The 18938-nt window shown below is 40.7% G+C and overlaps 1 protein-coding gene across 6 annotated transcripts in view; it reads left to right on the top strand.

Annotated features, from left to right (window-relative positions):
* The window catches only part of clstn1 (calsyntenin 1), a 78206-nt gene extending 62284 nt beyond the window's left edge, over positions 1–15922 (top strand). For 4 of the 6 annotated variants that reach the window (XM_033047870.1, XM_033047868.1, XM_033047869.1 and 1 more), the window contains 7 exons: positions 6091–6239; positions 7711–7937; positions 8793–8963; positions 10019–10164; positions 10500–10635; positions 12641–12825; positions 12972–15922. In XM_033047870.1, coding sequence (XP_032903761.1) covers positions 6091–6239; positions 7711–7937; positions 8793–8963; positions 10019–10164; positions 10500–10635; positions 12641–12825; positions 12972–13163 — 1206 coding nt within the window. In that variant the 3' untranslated portion in view covers positions 13164–15922. The remainder of the gene's footprint in view (positions 1–6090; positions 6240–7710; positions 7938–8792; positions 8964–10018; positions 10165–10499; positions 10636–12640; positions 12826–12971) is intronic. The other 2 variants (XM_033047871.1, XM_033047867.1) reach the window with 1 other exon arrangement.
* The last annotated feature ends 3016 nt before the right edge of the window (positions 15923–18938 follow it).

Below are 18938 nucleotides of genomic sequence, written 5' to 3'. Positions count from 1 at the left end.
TAGTGGCTTTCAACTTCAAACCACACCCAAGCCACCATTAGCAGTAAGAGGTGCCTTTCAACTTCAAGTCAAAGCAACCAAGCCACCATTTGCAGTAAGTAGTGCCTTTCAACTTCATGCTACCATTAGCAGTAAATATTGCCTTTCAACTTCAAGCCACACCCAAGCCATCATTTGCAGTAAGTAGTGCCTTTCAACTTCAAGCCACACCCAATCCACCATTTGCAGTAAGTAGTGCCTTTCAACTTCAAGCCAAAGCAACCAAGCCACCATTTGCAGTAATAGTGCCTTTCAACTTCAAGCCAAAGCTCCCAAGCCACTATTTGCAGTAAGTAGTGTCTTTCAACTACATGCCACCATTTGTAGTAAGTAGTGCCTTTCAATTTCAAGACACACCCAAGCCAAGCCAACCGGGGGGCGGGGGGCTTTCTGGAGCGCTAGTATGAACCATTTTAGAACCAATAGACTTTTTTTTTGCAAGCTTTAGAACCAATAGAGACACTTTTTGCAAGCTTTAGAACCAATAGATATTTTTTGAAAGTTTTAGAACCAATAGACATTTTTTTGCAAGCTTGAGAACCAATAGACATTTTTTTTGCAAGCTTTAGAACCAATAGACATTTTTTTTGCAAGCTTTAGAACCAATAGACATTTTTTTGCAAGCTTTAGAATCAATAGACTTTTTTTTGCAAGCTTTAGAACCAATAGACATATTTTTGCCAGCTTTAGAACCAATAGACATATTTTTGCCAGCTTTAGAACCAATAGACATATTTTGGCAAGCTTTAGAACCAATAGACACATTTTTTTGCAAGCTTTAGAACCAATAGACATTTTTTTGCAAGCTTTAGAACCAATAGACATTTTTTTGCAAGCTTTAGAACCAATAGACACATTCTGCAAGCATTTTAGAACCACTAAGGTCACTTACATTTGAGTAGACATGAGTTCAGTGTTATTCACAGCTCAGAGAAACGTGACCCTCTGCCTTCCTCCATCTTGAAGAGACTGTGTGGCACACCACTTCCTGGTTTTATAGGCCCTCCCCCCTGCCGCCAGCGGGGGCAGCAGAGAGAATGGGGAATTCTGTAAAAACATTAATATCTCTGTCATTTTTAATCGACGGGAAAAATCCTCGGCAAACATGCGGCGGAGGGGGGCTCTGAGCAAGGTGGCCAAAAATGACGGCCGTAGGTGGCGGCGTTCTCTCGGAAATCGCAGCACAGATGGCCAAAAGCGGTCAAGAACAGACTTTTAGTAATATAGATATCCACCTGCTGGCCAAACCATTTGAGATGTGGAAACTGTTTTAATGTGAGCTTAGACAAATAAAAGTATGAAAAGATGAATTTTAAACTCTTCAGTGGTATGTGCAATTTATATTATTAGCGCGATGTAGTGGTAAACAATACTAAATGCAGATAATGCCTTTGCATAGCTCAAGTATGTATCTTGAAGCTACTAAGTAGACTGCAGTAAGAATCTATTATTAATATTTGGAGAAGATGTTGACTATTAATTGACACAATCCACTTCTATAATGATTAGTTCAAAGTGGATATAAAAATAGCATCTTTTTTGATATGCTACTGTCGAGATTACGACTTGGGATTTCCTGTTTGCTGTTGGCCGCTAACAATAGTGGAGACCACACTTGTCAGTTGCCTAATAACTTATCACCCACTATGTGCAGAATTCACACTGGTAATAGAGGTACACAATTAAAAGCTTACGAAAGGTATACTTTGCATTATTCAAGGATATCATACAAATGCTCACACCTTGCACAATCTACCACTCATCAATACTCAATGTTGATTCTCAGTCTGTGTCAGACTTATTTCTTCCCTTTGTTCTTAAGTCCCAGATTCAGCTACCCATGATCTCTCTGCATCTCTGTTTCTTGAGCTACACAGAGATTTGGTGTTTCCAATACCCATCTCCCTCCTATTCTTCAATGCATTCATCCAAGGATCAATTAGTCCTGGAAATTCACTCTTTCAATGAAGTTGTTCTGTGTCTCCTTGTCATTTCTTCTCTCTAAGAACTTCAGATGATTAATCATCACTACATTAGGCAATTGCTAAAAATGGTTCAAACTGAAAAATGTATCCATACTTCTGCAGTATGAAGGCTATTTGAAGCTTTTGACTACTCCACCAAATACGGACATAAGAAATTTGGCTAATCTTTTGGCACATTTCCTTTAACCATTTCCTTATGGTAAAAATGATTGTCAATCTCTCCCTCTCCCTCTTAAATTCTTTTGACTCATTTTAGTTTTATTAATCCTAAATTTTGTCAGGTTCCTCATTCACGCTAGATCCATAGTCCCACTGCTTCCAGGAGGATTTTGGTATCTTCAATAAAGCTGAATATAAAATACTTAATTTCTCTGCCATTTTCCTCTTCAATATAATTTCTGTCTGTCATGTTAATTACAGCATCTATGCAAGAGATTCTCTTTTTTTACAATCATATTTGCACCAAGACTAAAGATCTAAATTCTGGACTGAGTTGTATGAAATAAGAGGCAACTAGGCCTGCTTTCTGATAAACTCGTGGCGTTCAGAAATGGCAGTCTTAATCCATTCTTCCTCTGACCTGGGACATCTGGTGATTAAGTGGCAACCATTCTACCTACTAAGAGTTCTCTGCCATCGTCCTGCCTCAGGCAGAAGTCAGGCTAGCACTTGGGAATTGAGTACAGTGATCAACAAACACAAAACAATATATCCCAGAGCCTGCCTTGTCATCGTCGGGACTTAACGATACGATATTTATCACAGGATAAAAAAAATACATGAAACATGAAAATAAAGTGATGAGTGGTAAGGCTTTGGGGATGTGCAAATATTGAGGAGGGGATGGGGGGGGCTCAATGTCTCAGTCTACCCCACGACAGAAAGGAGAGGAGTTGTAAAGTTTGATAGCCACAGGGAAGAAGGATCTCCTGTGGCGTTCTGTCCTGCATCTTGGTGGAACCAGTCTGTTGCTGAAGGTACTCCTCAGGTTGACCAGTGTGTCATGGAGGGAGTGAGCTGTATTGTCCAGGGTGCTCTGCAGTTTGAGGAGCACCCTCCCGTCCAAGACCACCTCCCAAGAATCCAACTCCGCCTCCAGGACAAGCCAGCCTTCCTGATGAGTTTGTTGATCCTATTGGCCAGCACAAGGCAGCGAAGAAGATCGCACTGGCTACCACTGATTGGTAGAACATCTGCAGCATCCTAGATGTCGGAGCCTTCTCAAAATGTCCAGCCGGCTCAGTCCCATATACAGGGCTTCAGCGCCCCTGGACTAGTCCCGTTTACTGTCCAGGTACAGTCCAAGGTATTTGTACTCCCTGGTAAACTGCACATCCACACCAATGATGGAGACAAGGGACAGGGATGTTCCTCTCCTCCTGAAGTCCACAACCAACTCCCTAGTCTTGTTGATGTTGCGCTGCATGTGATTCAGCCCACACCACTCAACAAAGTCGTTGACTACACCTCTGTATTCAGCTTCCTTCCCCTCACTGATGCAGCCTACAATTGCAGATTCATCTGACAACTTCTGCAGGTGGCAGGAGACGGGGTTATATCTGAAGTCCGAGGTGTAGATGGTGAACAGGTGTTGCTCACCACCATGTCCGAGAAACAATTCTGTAGCCTGACATATTGTGGTCCTCCAGTCAGGTAGTTGGTGATCCAGGACATCCATCTGCATCTTTGTCAGTTTACTCCCTAGCAGTGCAGGCCGGATTGTATTTAAAGCACTGGAGAAGTAAAGAAATATGAGTCCAGGGTGGAGTCCCAATGCTTCCCGGCTTATCCAGGTGAGCATTGGAACAATGGAGCAGGTGGATGATGGCGTCCTCAACCCCCATGTTCATTTGGTAAGCGAACCGCAGGGGGTCCAGGTAGGGTTTAACCAGGGGTCACAGTGAGTGAGCACCAGCCTCTCCAGGGACTTCATGATGTGTGAAGTCAGCGCCACTGGTCTATAGTCATTGGAGGAGCAGCGGCGTGTCCTCTTTGGTACAGGAACCAGGCAGTTTGCTCCATAGCAGTGCAGGCCGGGTTGTGTTAAAAGCACTGGAGAAGTAAAAAAACATGACTCAATCCACATCACAGGAACCCTCTCCAGGCTCAGGTTGAAGATATGCTGGAGCACTCCACACAACTGGCTGGCACACGCCTTGAGTACCCTGGGGCTGACACCATCGGGACTTGTAGCTTTGCCTGGGCAGAGTCTGCTCAGCTCCTTCCTCACCTGCTCAGCCTTGATGGTCAGGTGCGACAAAGAAAAGGCAGAGGAAGTGGACCAGGGGGATTGAGGGGGAGAGCCTGTCGGGTAGCAGGGTGGAGAATGGGCAGAGGCCCCACCATAAAAACAGGTTTAGCTCATTGGCCCAGTCCTGATTACTTTCTCTCCCCAGGCCAAACGTTGCCAATTCCTTCTCTCCGTAGATGCTGCCTCACCCGCTGAGTTTCTCCAGCATTTTATGTCTACCCTGACTAGTTGCATGATGGCCTAGTAAGGCAATTCCAGCACATGGGAATGCAAGAGGCTGAGGAGAGTGGTAATCTCAGCGTGGCCTGCCCACGGGCAAGGACCTCTCCACCATCAAAATTATCAAAAGTATCTATATAAGGTGCTGCTTTAATAAGACGACATCTATCATCAGGGATCTCCACCATCAGGGCCATGTCCTCTTTTCATTGCTACATTTGGAAAGGAGGTACAGAAGCCTGAAATCCTACACCACTTGTTTCACGAAAGCTACTGAACCATACCAACCAGCACAACCTCAATCTTACCCCAGCAACAGAATATTACAGACCACCTCTTACATTGCCATGGATATGTTTCTCCGCTCATGACTTGTTTCGCAGTCTTTTCTTCTCACTATTTTGTATGGTTTATGTATTATTTTGTTCTGTGTTGAGAATATCTCCTGTGATGCTACTACATGAAAAATATTAATTGTACCTGCACCTTAAAGTACATGTGCATGTGACAATAAACTGTACTGGACTTGAGCCAGGAAGATGTACAGTATCATTACCTATAATTAGGATCTAGAAAGGTTGATATCTCTTGGAGCTGGGATTCTTCCCAGGCCGGGGACTGGGATGAGCAATGGAAAAAGCAATATTGCTAGTGAGCTGCGCAGTTCTATTTAGTCTGTTTCTAATAGTAACCCTGTCATCCTTATGGATCCCCAAGCTACAATAAGCTCTCAAGCTTAGTGGTTGCATATGCGTTTTCCATATTCTGTAAACAAGTTTCAACCTCTCACGGTTATTTTGAGTAAACCGTGTCACACAAATATATCTGCAATTTGTTGCATGTACCTAATAATATGGTCCCCAAGTTGTGTAGAGTTATTTGTGGTTAATTCTTTTCAATATTCTTAGCAGTTATTACATATGATCCACTGAAGGAGCAGCAATGACAGGAGAGAATGTGATCCCAGCTACAAAGACAGATGTGTACAGCAATTTGTTCTTCCCCCGCACAATTAAAGCATGGAATAATCTCCACCCAACTATAGTTACCCAACCAGAAGCAACAAAATTTAAAGTAGCTCTTTCTTCCCAATAACCCTTTCTTGCTTAAGCACTCCCTTCACCACCTCCAGTTTAAATTCCATTTGGAATATTTTGGAGGACCAAGAACCAAGAATTTCAGTGATGGTAGTTCAGAGTTCCTGGCATCTATTCTGTACCATCCTGTTTGGAGAATATTGTCATTGGTAACAGTGGTCAGAACCCACAAAAATTATACTTTCCCCAGCTGTGGCATCTTTTATAGATGTGTGCCATTGAATATTCTCCATGATGCTGATAAAATAGAGCCATTAGTCTCCACTAGCATTATAAATGGAGTGTTCATGAGCCGAGCTGGTGAAATGACTGCCCACATTTCCCTGCATTTGGGTGCTGAATATGTCTTTATCGAACCCTGTACCCCTAAATACAATAGAGCCATTTCACGCTACTGAATCAGAGTTGTCAAGCAAATCTCAAAGGAATAGCGAAATCTCTAGTTCCTAATTTAGAAAACTGTTGTAAACAGGATTGAAAATATGTTTCTTTTTTTAAGGTTCATTTCAATCCCACCCAGTCACTGCTCATCTTGGAAGGAAACGATATTGAAAAATTTGATAAGAGTATACAACATGTGTCGTACCTCAACTCCAGGCAGTTCCCAACGCCTGGAATCAGACAATTGAAAATCACCACATCTGTGAAGTAAGGGTGGAAATTTGAAATTGGTTCATGCAGACATTTATAACTTTGTTTTCAATAGTCTAGGGAGCCTGTCATACGTTTGATTATAATCTGAAGTAAGTTTGGATTCATCAAATATGCATGCTTCTTTAAAACTCTTAATGGTGTGATAGCAGCTAAGATTTTGCAAGCTTTTGATGTTTTCTAATATAGAGCTTGAGTAGTATAACGACCACGGTTTGAAGTGTTGCTCTTGCAAGTACTGAATTTGCAAGAATTGCATTTAGTTTGTTTCCATAAAACTGTTTTGAACCCTTCATATTAATATGATCTTGTTTTATGCACATTACCCATAATTTATCATTTTTAATGTGGCAAAAAATTGCCCAGCCTTAACAAATGTGACCATGTTTGTGAAGAAAATGCATCTCCAAGGCTAAGTAGTTGAAAATTTCCGTTCAAGTACTTGTGTGCAAGGGCCATATAAAATTTAACATGTATAGAGCAGTGGCAAAACAAATCCCTACGGTAAGAGGGTATCTTGTGAAGAGGCCAGATGTACCCAAGCTCTGTAATCTACGTAAAGAGTTTAGGAGTAACCATGTGGTTTATATACTGTCACATGTTTATATATTGTACAGGTATGCATCTTCTAGCCAAGTGAGCTGTCTGAGCTGTGGCATTCTGTGGGCCACTATCTGTGTGGCAGACATCTTGTCTTCCAGCACTAACACACCCTGCCTCTATCCAAGCACACCATCCCTCCAATACACATTAACTGTTAATGTGTGGTACCAGGATAACATGGATTTTGATGCAGATCAAGATCAACTTCACCCTGTTCCTGCTTTGACTTTCAGTAATGTTTTAGGATGCTGATTACCCAAGAGCACCAAGGCTGCTTATGACAGTCATGAGGCATCTCAAACATGACATGATTTGTAGCCGACCGTGCACATCATGCTTGAGTATAACCCATCGAGTTATGTAAGGATGTGATGAAATGTGTTATGTTTTAACCTAAGGTTGGGGTTTAATTGTAAATATAGGCAGGATGAGTTGTAATCATTAGCATTTGGATCTTTTGTCCCATTAGCTGACACAGTACTGTTTCCAAACCATTGGATATGAAGGTTGAATAATGTATTGCAGTTACAGCTATCTTGCTTTTTAGACAATATGAAGATCCTGTCTTACTTGGTCATAATGTATTTGCCTTTGATCTACGCATGTTAAAACATAATTGGAAAGTTTGTTTTCTTTGATAACTGCTCCCAATGCTTTAGAGGGATCATAGTTGTGGTTTTGAATAATGCCCTGCGGAATGGAGGGAGATATTTTAGTCATTAGCAACAAGCAACGGTGGGTTTAGTGTAATCCAAAATTACATTTTCCCCTCTGAATGCTAAGAAATGTTGTCATCTGGAAAGTGTGCACGTATTGTAAGCTAGCTAACATTCTTGAAGAACATTGCATAACAATTCCCTTCCAGGTGCTTCAATGAGGAGACTTGTATCACCATCCCAGACGTAGAGGGCTACATAATGGTTCTTCAACCTGACGAACCAAAGATAAGCCTGAGTGGTATCGATCACTTTGCACGTGCAGCCTCTGAATTTGAAAGTGACGAGGGTGTTCCACTGTTTCCAGAGCTGAAGATTATTAGTACCGTCACAAGGGAGGTGGAGCCAGAAGGGGAGGATGAAGATGAACCAACAGGTAATATTGCTCGTTAAATATCATATTCCGAATTATTGTCTAATAGTAGTTACTTTTTAGCTTGCCTTGAAGTACCTATTTAGTGTGAAATGATCAACTAGTTAGAGGAATATTATTCAGGTAGCTCTTGTACCACTTACTGGTGTATTTCTATTCTGATCTCTCGTTAAAGAAACTTGGCCCGATTCTTTTAACAGCCTTTGTTAAAGCGGGAAACATAGAAAGAGGGAAAGCAAAAAAAATGCAGATGTTTGCAATCTGAAATAAAAACTAAATATCTGGAAATACTGAGCAGGTTTGGCAGCATCTGTGGAAATTGAAATAATACATGTTTCAGATGATCAGAAAAGAAGGGAACACTCATACACTGCACAACCGATTGGGGGGGGGGGTTGAATAGTAAGGCTTAATGTTGTGTACTGTAAAATAGGCCGGAGTTGCTATTGCACCACTGATTTTTGCAGCTAAATTGTTGCTTAAGCATGACCCACAAGATCAATGTCTGAAGAAGGGTTTCGGCCCGAAACGTCGCCTATTTCCTTCGCTCCATAGATGCTGCTGCACCCGCTGAGTTCCTCCAGCAATTTTGTGTACCTTAGATCAATGTTAATGCTGGCTGACGTGCTGTCATTACAAGTAACTAAATAGTATGTAACTAGATGAATGGCACTTAAAGCTGAGACAGATCAACTAGTGTATTCCAACTGCGATATTCAGTTTTGTACAGGTGTGCAATGTAATTTAACTTTATTTATCCCCTGCTAATTATCTCGAGAAATGGACTAGTTCCATTATCGGTGGCCAATTGTTGCTATTAATCTAATTTTATCTTCACTGGCTATTTTATTTTTGTAGTCCAAGAATCCATGATATCTGAGGAAATAATGCACAATCTTGATATGTGTGAGGTTTCTGTTCTTGGCGATGAACTGAACACAGAACAAGAAAGCTTTGATGTTGATCAGTTTCAACTTCGACAAAGGGGTATGGAGATGAGTAACTCTTCAACTGGCATGATTGTCACAGGTGAGATTACAATGTGGTAACTTAGCATCCTCTAAATTTGATATGTTGATCGGTTGGTGGTAAATAGGTTTTTAAATCGTTTTTACCCCCTCCCCAGAGCTCCAGAGTCTGGTGGGATTTTATGTAGTCCTTGGGGCTGTTATCAGATTTCTGCATTTTGGTTTATGGCTTTGATTTCTGAGTTACCATTTCTTTGTGCTAAAATCGATACTACAGGTAAAGCACTATTTTGTGGAGCTGAATTTATCCATCAGAAGTTGGTGAATAATCTCAGCTAAATCCAATTCTGCCTTGGATGACTTTACAAATGTTAACCATCCTGCAAATCATTTTCTTTCATCAGTTATCAATATATTGAAGCATTTTTCCTCCTTTAGAAAAGGGGGGGGGGGGGGATGGGGTGTTTCCAAAAACTATTCTCTACTGAGAGATATTCACCTCTTGTCATTGGCTGATCATGCAAAAATAGCATTGGAAAGGTGACCTACCAGTCCACAATTAGAACACGAAGGACGGGTGAGAATGTGTGAGGAAGAATTCTCTTTTTTTTTTTTTTTTGTCATTTTACTATAAATATGCCTTATCTTATCTTAGCTATCTTATCTATTTTAAACCGCAGGCACATAATTTCATTTGTATAAGCACTTGATAGCTTTGTACAACAAAAAAAACCCATGCAATTGATATATCTATAATTTGTTCACAATTCTTGAATGTTTAGCAGCATATTAAGTTTGATAGTCCTAGTTTCCTCTGTTATCTTGTTACTGAGTGTGAATGTTATTGCGATTGCAACAACGAAGAGACAATGACCCTAACCATCTTCCTTCCTTTGTCCGAACGATAATGGCACGACCAGTGTTGGGACGTCTATCCTCCTTCTGATAGCTAAAATAAAATGGGTGAAAGTAAATAATAAGTAATAAGTTAATTAAATAAACATAGTAAGCTCACATTAGCTGAATCATTCAATCTTCTGCCTGGCAAGAGATTTGGAAAGAAAATCCTAATACGAGATGTTGCTTGGAATTTCCATCTTCTGTTATTTTGTGTAGGTGTCGATACCATGGCAAATTATGAAGAGATGCTGCATTTGATCCGTTATCGAAACTGGAACAGCGAGTCATTGTTTGAAAGGAAGTTTAAACTAGTGTGCTCAGAATTGAATGGACGCTATACCAGTAATGAGTTCAGCGTTGAGGTATGTGAAAATTGAGACTGCTGAAAGAAATATGCACATTCTTGCAACACTGAAATCATTGGACGATGAAGAGAAAAAATGTTTCAACTTTTGTGTGCTGTTTGCATATTCGTCAGAGCAAAGAAATGAATTTTGTTTACCCTGACACATTGATCTCATTGGAGTCCCCATTTATAAATTCTGAACATTATCCAAAAATTGATAAGATGCATAAGTAATCTATTCCTTTTGAGATTTAAATTTTACTACAGTGGGAACTGCTTGATTGTTCTGTTCAATTCTAATTTCCCATGAATCATGCATCATTTTAACTGAGTTTTATGCATTATCTTCAGGTCAATGTTATTCATACTGCTAATCGAGTGGAGCATCCCAACCATGTATTGGTACAGCCAGAGTTTGTCCGCCCAGTTCATCATGCTTCAGTTGACCTATCTGGACACAACCTTGCAAATCCACATCCATCCACAGGTACCCAGAAAAGCTTGAATTTTTAAAATACCTTGAGGTAGGGCAGATATTGACTCAAAAGATCCTGCTGTTGATAATGGATCAATCTTCTAGCAACAAGCTTTTTTGAGTTGGGTTTAGGTTTGTTATTGTCACATGTACCGAGGTAGAGTGAAAAGCTTTGTTTTGCATGCTATCCAAACAGATCAGATATACCATGCATAAATACTGTCCAGGCAAACTGGAGTACAATAGGTAGAGCAAAGTGGAATGCACAGGTGAGGTGCTGGAAGACTGGAGGGGAACGAATGTTGTGCCCCTATTTAAGACGGTAGCGTGGGTCTAATAATTGTGGTAGGCAAGTTGTGGTAGGAGATGGTTCTGAGGGATAGTATGCATATGCATTTGGATAGACGGGAGCCGATTGGGGATAGTCCACATGGTTTTGTTCGTGGGAGGATGTCTTATGACACTGCATTTTTTTTAAAGTAACCAAAGAGCTTGGTGAGGGCAAAGCCATAGATGTAGTCTATATGCACCAGCAAGGCATTAGATGTTTCCGCATGGTAGGCTGCTCTGGATGGTTAGATTGCATGGGCTCCAGGGAGAGCTAGCTGACTGGATAATGAGTTGGTTTCATGGAAGGACACAAAGGATGATGATGGATGGTTGTTTTTTTGGACTGGAGACCTCGAACTAGTGATGTGCCCATGGATCTGTACTGCACAACTGTCTGTAGTTTATATCAATGATTTGGGTGCGATATGACTAATAAGTTTGCATGTGAGAATAAAGTGAGTGGTATCGTAGATAACAAATATTGTTATAAAAAATTACAGCAGGATCTTGATCGGTTATTTGGGCAAGTGGGCTGAGGAAGTTTAATGCAGATAAGTTCAAGGTTGGGAGGTAAAAACGGAGCAGGGCCTTAAGTGAACGGCAGGACCCAGGGGAGTATTGAGAAACAGGGAGATCTAGGGGTGCTGGTACATAGTTCCTTGAAAGTGGCGTTACAGGTATAGTGGTCAAGAAGGCTTTTGGTAGAAACAATGCACCGCAGATGCTGGTTAATACACAAAAGGACACCAAGTGTGGAATAACTCAGCAGGTCAGGCAACATCTCTGGAGAACATGGGGCAAAGTTGCAGATCAAGACCCTTCTTTAACCTTCATCTGTCAGGGTATTGAGTATGAAAATTGGGATGTTATGCTACAGTTGTACAAGATATTAGCGAGGCTGCATTTGAAGTATTGTGTTTAGTTTTGGTCACCCTGCTATGGGAATGATATTGTTAAGCTGGAAAAAATGTAGAAAAGATTTACGGGGATGTTGCCAGGACTTGAAGGCATGAGCTGCAAGGAGAGGTTGAGCAGGCTAAGACTTTATTCCTTTGAGCCCAGGTGGATGAGGGATGATCTTATAGAGATGAACAAGATCATATGGGGAATAGGTAGGGTGAATGCAGTCTTTTACCCAGAGTAGGGGAATCGAGAAGCAGAAGACATGGGTTTAAGGTAAGAGGGGAAAGATTTAATAGGAATCTGAAGGTGGTTGATATATGGAATTAGGTGCCAGAGGAGGTAGTTGAGGCAGGTACTATAACATTTAAATGACATTTGGACAGTTTCATGAATAGGAAAGAGCTATGGGCGGAACAACGACAGGTGGGATGAGTGTAGATGTGACCTCTTGGTCAGCATAAGCAAGTTAAGCCGAAGGGCCTTTTTCTATGAAGCAAGACTCTGACCCATTCAATGACTCCTCTAAGTCCTGGTGCAAAATGCTTCAGTAGTGAGTGGTCTGGAAGAATGATCCAATTTTCAGGGGGGTGGGGGGGGGGTTGGTGGGGAGAGCTATACTTAATGGTGATTATAAGTCATCGCAATTGGATACAACAGATGCAGGAGAAAACTGTTGCAAGTTGCCATCCTTTACGTAATGATTTTAATAAAAGCTCTTATAAACCATGTACTGGGCTGCAAATTGTTTCATTGGGTTTAATGAACATCTAAATTTGTTTTTTAGTTGTGCCCAGTGCAGCTACAGTTGTCATTGTGATCTGTGTCAGTTTCCTGGTCTTCATGATAATCCTTGGGGTTTTCCGAATCCGTGCTGCACACCAACGAACGATACGGGATCAGGAGAATGGGAAGGAGAATGAGATGGACTGGGATGATTCAGCCCTGACAATTACAGTGAACCCAATGGAGGTAACTAGTTCTTGCATTCAAAGCATCTCTTGAATTCCTAATCATTGCCCATCTGGAAACATTGCAGTGTGTGTGGGCACAATCTTGGAGAGGCTACCATCTCATTAATTGGCTTCTAGTAGTAATCTATTGTGTTTTCTCACTAGACATACGAGGACCAACATAGTAGTGAAGAGGAGGAGGAGGAAGAGGAGGAAGAAAGTGAGGAGGGTGATGAAGAAGATGACATTACCAGTGCGGAATCTGAAAGCAGCGAGGAGGAAGGTGAGCAGGAAGACCAGCAGAATGTAAACCGGCAGCAGCAACTCGAATGGGATGACTCAACTCTCACCTATTGATTTTCCCGCTGTTGCTTTGTGCTCTTGGAGACTCTGTTGCCCACTCCATCTTAGCTAAGGAACCATCTTGCACTTTTTTCTTGTCATCTGATGAATGACTCTAGCTAAACAATATACATGATTTTCAGGACTCTATGCTCTAAGAGGCAGCTTTGCTATTTTCAGTTTTTGTTGAAAGAAGAAAAAATGCATTGAGTAGCGTTTAAAGTTGCTTGGTTCTGACCTGGTCATAATTTTTTTCTAGTGCATGTGGAAAAAAATGGAAGAGGTCAATTTATGTAGAAGAATAACAAGATTTTTAATATTTTGTAAATATATTGAAATTATGTAATTAATGTCATGGTAGTGAAAAATGAGGATTGGACAAACAAGTTGTAAAAGCAGACGTTTAAAGAGACAGTATCTTTTTTTAATGTTGACCTTTTGACGTTATGTCTGTAATTAAAATATACTGCTATATGTGACTAAGTTTAATTATGGTCACCCTTACTGATGCTACATGAAACACTACTGCTGTAATTGTCTTAAAGCTGATGTAAGGGGAAAATTGCTTTCAATAATTCTAATTGCTAATCCAGCTATAGATAGGCATTAAATCTGAATGCCTTTTGGCATAGAACTCCACAGATATTTATTTCACCTTTTGAAATTAAATCAATGTATAATTGGTGACCATTGGTGACTGTAAAAGTTTGACTATGCATTGGATGTTAAAAATGGGCCTTGTGTTTACTAAGCAAAGGTAATACTGTCTTTTTAAAATTGGGGATTTAATGGGATGTGGTAAATTCAGCAAAACCAAGGACTTAATGCGCTTTCTTTGAGAACCATCCCTGTTGGATCAATACACAAAGTAACTACCAATAGTTCAGTACATTGAATTGTACTGTAGTTTTAAGCTATTTGTTTACATTTAGTAAACTTTGCTTTCTCCTTGTAATATTGTAGGTGAAATTGTACAAAGAAATTGGCTCATATTTGTGAATCAAATGTTTGGTGATTTTAAAAACAGTGCTCTGCCTCCATGTTTTTTTAAATGAACTTGTTAACTAATGTGCAAAGGATGTTTGTCAGAAAGATACTAAATACGCAGCTTTAGTGAGATGTACAGAGCAGTCTTGGCCTGATGGACGGAAGGAGAATTGTAGGGGTATTTGTGGTCAGTGATGAGCAAGATTATGGCTGTTGCAGCTTTTGAAACATTTGTCGGCTGTTGTGACTAAGGAATGTACTAATGGTTAGAGTAGATGAAGTGAATTTAGCTTCTGTGAAGGGGAAAAAAGCAAGTCCTGGAAGAAAATGAAAGAAATGGCTGTTCTGTGCTCTTGCAGACTTCACCTTTCCTTGAATTGGAAATAACATTCTTAAAACGGCAAACGTCCCACAAGATTAAACCCTCCGGTTTTAAAGATGTCTGAATCTAGTGAGTGCTGAAATGCCCAAAGCATTTTCAGTATCGCAGAAGCAAGATGTGAGCTTTCCAGTCTTGAATTACTTGGGGTAATCTTTAGAAATTGGAAGTGTATAACAAGGTACATTATTGGGTGTAGAAAATTTGTTTGAGCATTATTTATGGCATTAACGCATTGTGGACAGGCTAGCATCACACACACATACCAGTGGGCCCTAAATCAGCACCTGTGTGAAGACAACCACGACTTAATGTTCCTGACTTCAATGGCTAAGAAACAAGTCATTACCTTGGTTAAAGTGAAAATGCAGCTCTTCTACAAAGGCTTATACAGAAATACAACTACTTCATTTTGCAAGGAGCTTTCCAAGAGTCTGTCAGGTTGTGTGATGAACATCATTCCATCTTTAGTGGAATGGTCCCACTGGTTTTAAGTTGGAGGATTGGTGCTGGATTATTCACAAATATTTACACCAACATTCTAACGAGTGATTGGCCGGGAGCGTTTTATACCACTAGCTGAAGAAATACATTTGCATGCTGCTAAATTAGTGATCTGTTGGTGGTTAAAGATGAGCATTCAGCTCGAGTCCAGAAATGATGTCATGTTTTTTTTATAGTTTCAAGAACATTTAGGTCTATCGACTTGGATTTTCATAAATCCTTTTTCCTGCAGCTTGTAATTCTGTGCTGTAGCCGCAGTGATCACCTAAAGCCAGGTTGTTTTTTGTTGCATCTTTTGTTCTTTGGATCAGGATCTGTCCTGGATGCAAACATGTGATTTAAACTGGATTGAGATGAGCTGGTTTGGGAGTGCCTTGAATTTTGCAAATAGCATAACTTAATGATGTACATCTAGGAAGTGGAATAGTCTAATTTTTTTTAACTTTAAATTATAGGTTTCCTAACATTGGGGGAGTATGGTTTTACTTGATTATTTTTATTTTGTCAAGTTTTTTAAAAAATGTGCTAGTTTTTTTCATGGTGAAAAGTAAATCCTATGTTTAAATATTTGTCTGACATAGATGTCTTGTGTTCATGTTGTGTAAGAGACTTGAAGTCTATTCATATATTGTCATCGTAGATAATGTATTAGACTTAAAGGCAATCATGTTAAAAGCTAACAATGGTGTAATCATGTTATAAATTGTATGTAGCCAATATGGGTATTACTTACAGATCTGTATATGATAGGTTAATTTGAAGCCTTTAAGCTCCAATAAATTTCCAGCCCTAAACTCTACACTGTTGTCAGCATGTTTTAATGAGTTCTGTAGTGTGCAATTTCTTGGGGTGATGAAACTTGCTGCCTGAAGCAGAACAGTGTCAAATAAAACACTTAAAACCATTGTTGGTTGTCTCAGTGCTTGTGTAAAATGGCTGAAATGTTGCTTTGCTTGTGTTGGCTCAAAATTGTGCTTGCCTGCCAGTCTGAAGAAGGGTCTCGAATCGAAACGCCACCCATTCCTTCTCGCCAGAGATGCTGCCTGCCCAGTTACTCCAGCATTGTGTCTGCCAAAGATCATAGAGCGGAGCAAGATGCTCCACTCCGACGTAAACGAACGCACTGAGGTGTAGTACGTATTGGAACGTCACGGCCACCATTTGTCAATGCAAAACGTGACTTCCGTTATGCCTCCCGTTGTGTAATCCGCTCCAACGATTGATCTGCTCTATCATCTTTGGTGTAATCAGTGTTGTAGGGAACTGTGTTTGATATAGCATCTATCACTTCACATATTTGAGTTAATATTATTGTAAATGTTTTCCCATTCCCCCATTTCCCTCCCATCTTTCCTCCACAGTCCCCTCCTTTGCGTAGTTTCCCTTGCATTCTATTGTGCCGTTTCCCTTGTATTGCTTGAACACACACTGTGCACAAAATTAAATTTAACTTGTGTGTGTGTGTGTGTATATATATGTATGTATGTGTGCCTGTGTGTGAAAGGCAAGTTAGAGATAAATAAAGTTCATTCTCATGGATCAGAAGCAACTTTGATTCATCACTATTACTTTCTTTATCTTATGTCAGATGTACATAAACCATAAAGGCAATTATATATATAATTATATATAAATACATGCATATATATACATATACACAATTGAAATATTACAGTTTTTTAAATATATATTTAAAAACTCTTATCCTGTCAATGAGTTAAAACTAAATTATTTCAAGGACGTAACAGCTCTTCCCGCTATGAGTTATGAAGATGGCAAGTGTAACTGTGCATGCACAATCTTGTAGCTCCCCCATTGTCAGGACTTACTTCAGAAATTGGAACTGAAATAGGCTGCTTTGTTAGTCCCTTCTATTACCATTCAATGTGATCATGGCTGATCTTTTACCTCTGCCACTTCCCGCTATCGTATCTGCCTCCACCACCACCCTAGGCAATCCCTGGACTATTAACAATTGTATTCCTTCCAAAGAGATCAAGTTCCATTCATAATAATGGAACGCAAGCCCTGAATGCTTCGTCATAGAGAATGGAAACAGGCCCTTCAGCCCACTTTGCCTATGCCAACCAAGTTGGTATACTGGTTTGGTCCCAGCTGCTTGTATATGGCCCATAGCCCTCTAAACCCATCCTAACCACATATCTGTGCATTTAAATAAAAAACATAAATGAATCTGCTTCTATAGCTTCCTCTGGCAGTTCATTCCAGATATAGACTGGGGTAAACAAAATGTCCCTGAGGACTCTCTTAAATATCTCACCTTAAGCCCATTCCCTCTAGTTTTAGAATCCTCTAACCCCTGTGTATAAGACTGTGTGTTAACTTATCCATGTCCTTGATTTAAAAATAAAAAAAACGTCCAGAAATCAGTCTAGTGAACTTTCATTCCTTTTCAGTGACTTGTATCCTTGGGGAGAGCCGACCCACGCACACTGTTCCAGATGCAGACTGATGATAGTTTCCCATTTAATTGCAGTATGACATCTTTATGCTTGCATTAAATTCCTCCTGTAAAAGCCAACAGTTCCCCCTCATCTTTTCTCATGGGTTAGATTAGCTTATTGTCACATGCACTGAGATACAGTGAAAAGCTTTTTTGTGGCGTGCAATCCAATCAGCGGAAAGACAACATGATTACAATCAAGTCGTCCACAGTGTACAGATGTAGGGTAAAGGGAATAATGTTTAGTGCAAGAGAGAGTCCAGTAAAATCCTATTAAAGCTAGATGTAGATGGTAGGTCAGAACCACTCTCCAGTTTGTGATCGGATAGTTCAGTTGCCTGATCACGGCTAGGATGAAACCATGCCTGAATCTGGAGGTGTGCGTTTTCACACTTCTGAACGTCTCACCTGATGGGAGAGGGGAGATTCGTTCTTGGTTATGTTGGTGGCCTTGCTGAGGCAGCGTGAAGTGTAGATAGTCAATGGAAGGGAGATCAGTTTGTGTGATGGTCTGACCTGTGTCCACAATTCTCTGCAATTTCTTGGGGTCCTGGATGGAGCTGTACCCAAACCATGCTGTGATGCATCTTGATAAAATGCTCTCTACGGCATATCTGTAGAAATTACTAAGCTGTTGGGGACATGCCAAACGTTGGTGTGCTTTCTTGGTCATTGTTACAGGTGATATTTACTCTTTGGAACTCTCAACCATCTCCACTTCACTGCCGTCAATGTAATCCATAATTATCTTATGACCCTGGGTGTCTCCAGGGTTGGAGGACGCCTGTGCGTGACTTTGTTTAACGTGGGGAGACTGGTGCACAGACAGCCACCACACACGGTCCTTGACAGATCTGGGTCAGGATCCAGTGGCATGGAGTCCAAGACGACCGGAGACCCTTTTCTGCTGCAGCCTTCATCCGCCTTCCCAGCCGTTGTGACGCTCCACTAAGGTCAGCCATCATTCTCCGCCTGTTCCACCGTTGAGGTCTTGGTTATCTAACGCTTTGCTTTCTGAAGTCGATCACAAACCCCTTTGTTGACATTGAGGGAAAAGTCGTTGAGTTGGGACCAAGTTACGAGGTTCTCATAATTACAACCTCTTTCTAAAAAAAAACTTGCGTTTTCTCAGATGTAATTTCCCTTTCATAAGTAAGTCCATGTTGGCTGCCAAATCTTATTGCTTTTCTATTGTCAGGGGCTTGCAGGTTTGTGTTGCCTATTTCTCCCTCTTCCCCACTCACCCCTCTCTCTCTCTCTCACTCTCACTAAAGATGTCATACTGCAATTAAATGGGATGGGAAAGGTTTAGAGCGAGACGGGCCAAATGTAGGCTAATGGGACTAAGTTAGATTGGGCTGAAGGGTCGGTCTCCGTACTGTATGATTCTGACTGCAAATTCAGAAGGTGTCCACAAGGAAGAGTGTTGGAGACATAAGAAGGAGACATCATAAGT

This window comes from Amblyraja radiata, chromosome 31, assembly GCF_010909765.2.
Source record: "Amblyraja radiata isolate CabotCenter1 chromosome 31, sAmbRad1.1.pri, whole genome shotgun sequence".
In the NCBI taxonomy this organism is placed as follows: Eukaryota; Metazoa; Chordata; class Chondrichthyes; order Rajiformes; family Rajidae; genus Amblyraja; species Amblyraja radiata.
This window is presented reverse-complemented; position numbering and strand designations above follow the sequence as displayed.